The sequence below is a fragment of the Myotis davidii genome, unplaced genomic scaffold, assembly GCF_000327345.1.
Source record: "Myotis davidii unplaced genomic scaffold, ASM32734v1 scaffold110, whole genome shotgun sequence".
Taxonomy (NCBI): domain Eukaryota; kingdom Metazoa; phylum Chordata; class Mammalia; order Chiroptera; family Vespertilionidae; genus Myotis; species Myotis davidii.
Window position 1 is genome coordinate 2853331 of NW_006283436.1, and position 9578 is coordinate 2862908.

Genomic DNA, 9578 nt, shown 5'->3' on the forward strand with positions numbered 1-9578 from the left:
TTGTATATATTGGAATTCAATATTTTTCTTTTACTTTTTCAAATAAAGTACTGTTTATGGAAATTAATATAGCATTATAAAAACAGAATATATGATATTAACAATTTACCTGAAATTCATTCACATATTGTGCCATCACAAATTCATGTCTTTCATTTGATAAAGGTTCTGCTGAAACATCAGGTGAAGTTTTATGAACCTGACTTTTCTTCTGTGACATGGTCTCGTTGAGATGACAATCAAAACCTATGTTCCCAGGAAGCTGGAATCTCTGGTCCTAAGGCCCAAATGGTCCCATTATTTCATCCAGCCATATTGTTCAAGAAGTGCAGTGGCCACATGAGACTCATCAGAACCTGAGGATCCTGCAGTTGAAAAGGCTTTGGGATTGACAACCCTTTTAATTAAAGAGTAAAATCCTGGGACATAGGAAACCAGTCTGGCTCTGTTACAGAGCACCTAAAAATGACACAAAATTTTAAATTATTTTTTTCTGGATATAAATGTTATACTTTGACAACCTCTGGCAAATCACACTGCAATATATCTTTTAAAACCTACATTTATTCTTTTCATATGAAAAGCATTATGTATATTTATAATTTTAAAAATAAACACGAATATTAAAACAAGTAGTAAGTTACTTTTCCAATAAAGACCAGAAATAACACATTGCGTACCGCATAGAAATCTTTAAGACATACGCCAGGGACCACACGTTTTTGGGCAAACTGCACGTTATTTAAATCATCAAAATGCACTTTAGGTGTTGTTTTTCAATAATTATAACATTTTTATTTACAAAAACAATTAAACAATTAAAGTTCCTAGTACTTTTTTAACGTATGGTACTGCGTAAAACATTTTCCTCTATGAGGAGGGACCAAACAAAATTTACATAAGTATCTAGATTCGCTCCTTTTTCCATGGGCGTGAAAAACAAGAACACTCGTGAGCGGTCCTTAACAGATGCCGCGGGAAACACGAGAAAACTCCTGAGCGGTACGAAATGTGTTAAGAGTGCTACACTAGAGAGAATGGAACCTCTAAAAATTGCACCTAAAAGGTAGCCCAAGTAGTTCCAAGTAGTAAGAGTCTTCTATTCTCAAAACATGGAACTTTCACTACCTTTCCTTAGATCAAAACCTGTTTATTTTCTAACCCTTGTCTTCTTTTACTGCTATAAATTGTGCCAATTATCTCCCATGCCATCTTTCCTCTTGGTTTTATGGCAATGTCCACTTTCTCCCATTTTAGCACTTACTTTTGTGGTACATTTTTTGTTCATTTCCTTGACTCTGAGGTGTTACAATGAATGACTGTGTAAATGCATAAACTTTTAGTAAAATACTTGAGTCAGAATAATTTAATGCAGGGGTTGGGAAACTATAGCCAAATAAAGTCTGCTGTTTATTTTGATAAAGCAAGTTTTATTGTAACAGTAACATCCACTTATACGGCTACTTTCGCAATAGCAGAATTAAATACAGTTGCACAGACACTTTATGGCCCACAAAGCCTAAAATATATACTATCTAGCCCTTTACAGTAAAAAAATTAAAAAATTGCCAACTCTTAGTTTAGTGGAAAAGAATAAAAACAAATATGTCATCTGTAAAATTCTATTTAAATATTTGAATAATTAAGAAATCCTTGAAGGAGAAGAAAAAGTTTCAGGGAGGGTATATTAGGTTTTGTAGAAATTTGCTAGGGAAAGTGGAATTTCAATGAGCGGCTTTCAGGAACAAAGGTATGAGGCTGTAAAAGATATATTCAAAGAGTGACAAGTTCAGTGAGGGAGGATATAGGGGAGTGCAGTAAGAAACAGTCTTGAAAGTTGACTTGTGGGCAACTATAAAAGGCTCTGTATTTGGCACAGACAGTAAAGGGCCGGTAATATCAAGATAATAAATCAGAATGTTATTCTGTAGGCAGGGAATGGAGTAAACTGATAAAAATATGGATATCTTAAGGTATGCACCATTAAGGGCAGCACAGAAAATGGACTGGAGTGGGGTTAGAGAGGTGGTATGAAAGTCTAGCCATTTGACACTTTACTCGTTCTTTTTCCCTTTCACCTCGTATTCTGAAATCCAACCCACGTGTTCTTTCTGACTTTATTTCTTACCATAAGTACAAGACATCAGAACTGATCTTATTCTGACAGCATTTATTACTAATTTTACCCTCTCTTCCCTTACTTCACTCTTTAGTCACATAAAAATATCTACCTCACATTTTCCGTATTTCTCTGCCTTCTTTTAGACTGTCAAAAGAGTTTTTATGCAAAAATGTCCTTTTTTCTCACATTCTAAGCCTTAAATATTCCAACTCTTAGAGACCTGGAATACAACCTTCTCTCTGAGTCTCCTAAGTGCAAGGCATGTCTCCAAAGCATTCAGTCCACCTGAAAATTTAAGCACTCCCCTGTGTCTGTATCCAATCTGCCTAAAAAGGCAAAAGTGGTAATTATTAAGTTTTTTTACCTCCTAGAAAAACTAGAGACTTTTGGGTGTTTCTATAATACTCTAAATTTACCTTTACAGTTGAGGACATTTAACAGATTGAATATGCCTCAGAATCTAAAATGCAATTAAAAAATGTAAACATCAAAAATATTTGAGCAAAGCCTCAAAATAAGCTTAATAAGAGATTAGCTGAAAGAGGCAATATTAAATAGCAATCAATAGTGTTAGTTGCCCTAACCGGTTTGGCTCAGTGGATAGAGCATCGGCCTGCGGACTCAAGGGTCCCGGGTTCGATTCCGGTCAAGGGCATATACCTTGGTTGCAGGCACATCCCCAGTGGGGAGTGTGCAGGAGGCAGCTGATCGATGTTTCTCTCTCATCCATGTTTCTAACTCTCTATCCCTCTCCCTTCCTCTCTGTAAAAAATCAATAAAATATATTTTAAAAAAATAGTGTTAGTTACTTTGGGCCAGGTCCTTGTGCTAAGTGCTTCAAACAATTTCATTTCAGGAAGCTTATTTCTGAAGTTGCCTAATATTAACAATTATTTTAGCCTCTTAGTACCAAGGCCACTAGACTCTATTTTGATTTTTCTTCATGGTAAAACTTTTAACAAAAGTTATATAATGAAATGTGAGTTTTGTTCCTATTCTAAGAAAATCTAATCACCAAGTTTCATTTTATTTGCAAAATAAACCAGCATTTAATTTGTCCACTGAAATAGATAGCTGATGACAGTACTAAGTTAGTTTCAAATTTTTCCCTTTAACCTATATGGCTCTCAAATCTTTTATTGTTGAAGTGAAATATTTTGTGGGAATTTGACAGATTTTATGACACTGGGTCAACTAATGAACATGATTACAAGTAGCAGCCAATAAAATAGCCCCCAAATTAGAATAGCCAGCTTATTTTAGTTTGAGGATAAGTATATATTTTATACATGACTAAATTCAAACAAACCCAGGACTCTAAACTTGGGAAGATGACAAACTATTAAGATTCAATTTTAAAACCCTTTTAGCATATAAATAGAAACAGTCTTTTAGGCCAGGGGTCCTCAAACTTGGGGCCAGTTCACTGTCCCTCAGACCGTTGGGGGGCCAGACTATAGTTTTTTAAAAAAAAACTATGAACAAATTCCTATGCACACTGCACGTACCTTATTTTGAAGTAAAAAAACAAAATGGGAACAAATACAATATTTGTATTTGCATGTGGCCCGCGGGCCGTAGTTTGAGGACCCCTGTTTTAGGCACTTCTTAGGCCTAAGTTCTGTGAGGAGAAAAACGGTCTATACCAAAGACTGAAAACTGGTCACCTATGAAACATATCCATATGCATCCACAGACATTTTTGTGTGGTCCACAGTGTTACACGAGAAATTTGAATTGAGTATCAACATTGAGAAACTGTGAGATTTCATACAAAAGGTGCAGATTTTTGGCTGTTCTTGAAGATCTGGCAGCAATGGATTCAGATTCCCAGAAGGCAATAGTTAGCAACAAATGCTGTGGCTAAGGAAGGCTGCTCTCTTTATGTCAGAAGTAGACATTTCAGTTTGTCAAAATCCCCACCAATGCCTCTTAATTTACCTGTCTACCTAGTGAAGCATGGGCATTTTTGATCCTTGCTATGTATGCTAAGACATGGTTGAAGACACACATATCTGCATATTTTATTAGTAACATCCATTCAGTGTTTACAATGCATATAAACACCAAATTTAAAAAGTACATTTGAGCCGAACCGGTTTGGCTCAGTGGATAGAGCATCGGCCTGCGGACTGAAGGGTCCCAGGGTCGATTCCGGTCAAGGGCATGTATCTTGGTTGCAGGCATATCCCCAGTGGGGGGCGTGCAGGAGGCAGCTGATCGATCTCGCTCATCTATGTTTCTAGCTCTGTCCCTCTCCCTTCTTCTCTGTGAAAAATCAATAAAATATTAAAAAGTACATGAATATTAAAATTAACTTTATATGACCTTCTTTCTAACAATAAGAGGATTTACAAAGTAGCTTTCAAATTATTTACCCTACTGAACTAATTTATAAAGCCAGGTCAAATACTAGCATTCTACAGTGAGGCCTTGACTTACAGGTGTCCCAACTAACCAGTTTTTTGAGATACCAGCTGTCTCTCCTCTGATTTGTTTTTTTTAATATATTTTATTGATTTTTTACAGAGAGGAAGGGAGAGAGATAGAGAGTCAGAAACATCGATGAGAGAGAAACATCGATCAGCTGCCTCCTGCACACTCCCCACTGGGGATGTGCCCGCAACCCAGGTACATGCCCTTGACCGGAATCGAACCTGGGACCTTTCAGTCCACAGGCCGACGCACTATCCACTGAGCCAAACCGGCTTCAGCTCTCCTCTGATTTTTTGCATTGAGTTGATAGAGTAATTTGAGTTAACGAGCTCGGTCTCGGAATGAATTAAACTGGTAAGTCAAGGCCCCACTGTACTCTAATTAATGTCCACCACGTGCTGCTTTACAATGTTCCCCTTCTGTGGTTATGGCGAGGTAAAAATTCATCTTACGTGGCCAAGACTATAACCTGCCCCTATAGTCACATCATTAGACTCTCGCTTAATACATCAGGTTCGATTACAGAAACACTAACCTGGGTAACTGTTGCCATACTCATCTCCCTCACATACCACTCTAAATCAGCATGATTTAAAAAATGATGTCTAAATTACTGTTTGGCATTCAAGGCTCTCTATTATTTGATCAGAAGTCTACAATCTACTTATTTCCCAGTAACTTTATCTACCTATCTTATACTCGGGAAGGCGAAACTAACTCGTTGATTTTTGAAAGGCGGAATGCCTTTGAATGTACGTACTCCTGTTCTTCCCACTTAAACCTTAGATTCTCTGGGTCCCATTATTCCACAAAACTCAAATGCTTCTCAGACTAAGTGATCCCAGGTCCCCACTTTCTCTTTTCCGCAAAGCTGAATCCACACTGCACCGACCTGTGTGTAGCTTTAAAAAAATCACTTCCCACTTTTATTGCTGCTGTTTTCCTTTCTATGTCACGTCCCCCACTGTATGAGCTCCTTACGCTAGGGCGTGTCCGATTTTTAACTGGGCGGTGACAGCCAATAAATACCTCTGGTCTCTGTGAATACTATCTCTTGCTTTCATTTTGTTGGATTTGGAAGGTTACTTGCTGTACGAAAACTGCTAACAAAACATCCCGTTTGGCTCACAAAGTATTTAAAAACAGCTTAAAAATAGATTCGAAGTATTTGACTGAAATAATATCTTTAAAAAATATATAGTGAAAGGATGCTGGCCCTGCATGTATTTCTAAACCTGAGCGTGTAGGAACTAGTGCCCCTGCACTGAAAAGGATGCGCTCCAGCGGCCGCGGCGGCGCAGAACGTGCACTTCGCGCCCCGGCTTCCCTGGGCACTGTCCACACACAAATCCGGGACTTCCTACCGTTTCTGTCTGGTGGCACACAAAGCTAATCAAAATACGGAAGCGCGCACGCACAGTATTTTGCCGATCTGACCACAAACACAGATATAAGTTTGACTCCCTCACACCGAATGGCTGCCGTGCTGGCTGCTGTCATGTTTGATCTGACAATCTCGCAGTGGTTCTCAACCTTCTGGCCCTTTAAATACAGTTCCTCATGTTGTGACCCAACCATAAAATCATTTTCGTTGCTACTTCATAACTGTACTGTTGCTGCTGTTATGAATCGTAATGTAAATATCTGGTATGCAGGCTGGTCTTAGGCGACCCCTGTGAAAGGGTCATTCGACCGCCAAAGGGGTCGCGACCCACAGGTTGAGAACCGCTGAAGGGAAGGTCAGTGCCCGGCTAGCCAGGGATCGCCCGCTTGAAAATCCCTGCGGCACCGGAGGGATTTACCGGCTGGAACACAGGATGTCCCCGACACCCTCCCAAACCCGGCCTCCACCTTCTAAGGGGCTCCCACACTAGCACTGGACGAAGCTGCCCCTTGCGACAAGGCTCCTTTACTCACATTGGCCATTTCCGGCGGAGAGCAGACGCAGAGGATCCTCCCTTCCGTGCAGCTACTCCTGGGAAAGGACAGAACGACAGGCGGTGACGGATTCAGCTTTAACAGAGACTCGGAAACGGCCGCTCTCTCCTGTGTGTCCCTGGATCACCGCAGGGCCAACGTCAGGATTCGGTCCATCCAAGGAGGCCGAGTAACTTTACCTATTGGTGGCAGCAGTGGGGAGGCTGCGCCCAGGACTGGTCCCGGGGGTCGAAGCAGGCATTTAACACAGGTCAGGGCGGCCACCCAACAGCTCCAAACAAAGGTTCGAGCTGAACGGGAAGAGTGAGGAGGCGAAAAAGTCTGAAGCCAGAGTGACAAGACAAAATGGGGACAGAGACGTGGCCCGGTGGGAATAGGAGCAATACCTAGAGCTGTGGCCCGAAGACGGGCGCACTTGGAGGGGCTACCGCGGGCGGAAACCATCCATACCTGTCACCACCGCCGCCTCCAGCTGTCCCAGACCCCGACTCTTCCCGCCGCGAAGATGGCGGCGGCCACGGCAGCTGGGTTGCGCCTGCGCGGACAGCGTCTAGGCTGAGGAAGTTGCTTCTGAGCGTATCGATGGAAAGGCTTGTCGACGCGACACTGCGCACGCGCACAGGAAGCTTACGCAGAGCCGGCCTTCCATTGGCTAGTCCGGGCCAACACTGTGGGAGGGGAAAAGGTGGGAGAGTGACGTGAAGGAATGGTCAGGAGGGCTCCGCCCACTCCACTCCACCCCCCCACCCCCAACCTGGGTTAGGCATTCATTTCATTTTGTTCATCAATTTACTGATCCAGTTCATAGATTGCCCTCACCCCAGAATTTTCTTACTGCCCCCGGTAAATACAGTCTTCTGTTCTTTGTATCTACTTTATTATTCACGACTCACTGTTTTTGAGCATAGGGCATTTAGGTTTTTCTTTGCCTATCAGCCTTTAATAGGCTCAAAATATATTTTAGTTAATTACAATTAAAATTAACTTTTATTTATCAATTTAATTTCTGTTTATCTTGTTATTTTTTAATTTACCGAAATCCATACTTTATTCATACTGATATTTCTGTTGGGTCATATTGGACAAGTTAGTCTCTTTATGCTTTTTGTTTCCTTACTTTTTAAAAAACTATGTATTTTTATTGATTCAGAGAGGAATGGAGAGGGAGAGAGAGATAGAATCATCAATGATGAGAGGGAATCATTGATTGGCTGCCTCCTGCACGCCCCCCTCCCCCCCTCACTGGGGATGGAGTCCTCAACCAGCCATATGCCCTTGACCAGAATCGAATCTGGGACCCCTCAGTCCGCAGGCAGACGCTCCATCCACTGAGCCAAACCAGCCAGGGCTGCCTTACTTTTATAAAAAACAATATTTTTTTTTTATTGATTTCAGAGAGGAAGAAAGAGGGAGATAGACACAGGAATGATGAGAGAGAATCATTGATCAGCTGCTTCCTGCACACCCCCTTCTGGGGATGGAGCCCTCAACCTGGGCATATGCTCTGATGGGGAATCAAGCCATGACCTCCTGGTTCATAGGTTGATGCTCAACCTCTGAGCCTTGCCAGCTGGGCTCATTACTTCTAAAGCAGGTAGAATAATAGTGCCCACCTCATAGACTGTTTGTGAAGATTAAATCAGTTAATATATAGCTAATACTTGTGTATTAGTGTGTATACACACACACACACACAAAATAGTGCTGGGGAGTCACACAGAGCCTCTGAGAAGAACCATTGATCTCAGTGTTGAAGTTGCTTACAACTCATTATTTTCTCATGCCTCATGATTTCTCTTTCAATTTGGCTTACTGGTCCAGATTATATAACAGGATTTCTGGTTCAATGATGATTGTAAGCTTTTTGAAATTGGAAACTATGTGCATTCATATTTGCCATGATAGAAAATCGTCACGGAGATAAAAGGAGTCAGCGAGCAGCAGTATGACTGGAGGCTGTTAGGAATAACTTCATAGCAGAGGTGATGCTTGGACTATTTTGAAAGATGAGTGAGTAGGAATTTGCCTGAATGCCAGGAAAAGATGTAGAGGGGTGAGGATATTCCAGGCAAAGGAAGCAGTGTGAATAGAGATATGGACTCCAAAACACTATGGGCAGTTGAGGAGACCCACAAGTAATCAAGAGATTAAGTTGGAGTTTGACAGGGGCCAATCATAGTCAGCCTTCTGTGCAATACTAAGGTAGATGTAATCCCCAAAGCAACAGGAAGCAACTGGGCAGGTTTAAGCAGAGTCATGGCATTATCAGATGTGTGTCTTCAGGAGATCCTCTGGCTTCAGTGTAGAGCAGGGGTGGAGAACATCTGGCCAGCGAGTTGTATAAGGCTCTTGAAATGATTTAGTTTGGTCCTGCCAAGGCATTAGGAGTGAGTTAATTAAATGTCTGACCAAATATAGCAGACTAATTTTTAAGTTGATAATTTTGTATGGCTGGAGAATGATGTTATAAATATTCAAATGGCCCTTGGCAGAAAAAAAGGTTCCCCACTCAAGGTGTGTAGAGGGTAGGTTGGGAGGGTGTGGGATAGGAATTAGATCAACAGGACAGGAAACTACTGCCGTGTCCATGAGAAAGAACATGAGAGCCTGAACTAAGGGCCCGAGAACATTGAGGAATCAACACAGCATAGCTATCCATTGGCTGCAGATGAGGAAAAGGGGACAAATTTAAGATGACCCTAAATTTTTGACCTAAGATAATTGGTGAATGGAGTTGCTTTGGCTGAAATTTGGAATCCAGTAATATTGATATTTATGAAATGCATGTTATATGGTGACACTTGGCTAGGGATTTTCCCATTATCTATTATAATTCTCATCATAATTCAGAAAATGGAAGTGTTATTATACTCATGTTAAATATAAGAAATTAAGTATATTACTGAAGTTTCCAGGGCCGGATTTAAATCTAGATCTATTAGTTTTTAAAACAGTGTTCTTCTTCCCATAGGTTCTCTCTCTTAGGAGGAGAACATGTTTTAGGGTAAAGATAATGAGTTTGGTTTCAGATATCTTAATTTTTAAGGTGCCTGAGGGGCATTGATGTGTAGTTGTCAATAAG

The 9578-nt window shown here is 41.0% G+C and overlaps 1 protein-coding gene across 3 annotated transcripts in view; it reads right to left on the minus strand.

Annotated features, from left to right (window-relative positions):
- MMADHC (methylmalonic aciduria and homocystinuria, cblD type) overlaps positions 1 to 7053 on the minus strand; it is a 21829-nt gene extending 14776 nt beyond the window's left edge. For 2 of the 3 annotated variants that reach the window (XM_015563814.1, XM_015563812.1), the window contains exons 1-3: positions 6947 to 7053; positions 6476 to 6533; positions 427 to 459 (exon numbers count right to left, since the gene is read on the minus strand). In XM_015563814.1, coding sequence (XP_015419300.1) covers positions 427 to 459; positions 6476 to 6484 — 42 coding nt within the window. In that variant the 5' untranslated portion in view covers positions 6485 to 6533; positions 6947 to 7053. Of the gene's footprint in view, positions 1 to 356; positions 460 to 6475; positions 6534 to 6946 lie in introns of all 3 variants that reach the window. The other variant, XM_006753600.2, reaches the window with a different exon arrangement.
- Between the last annotated feature and the right edge of the window lie 2525 nt (positions 7054 to 9578).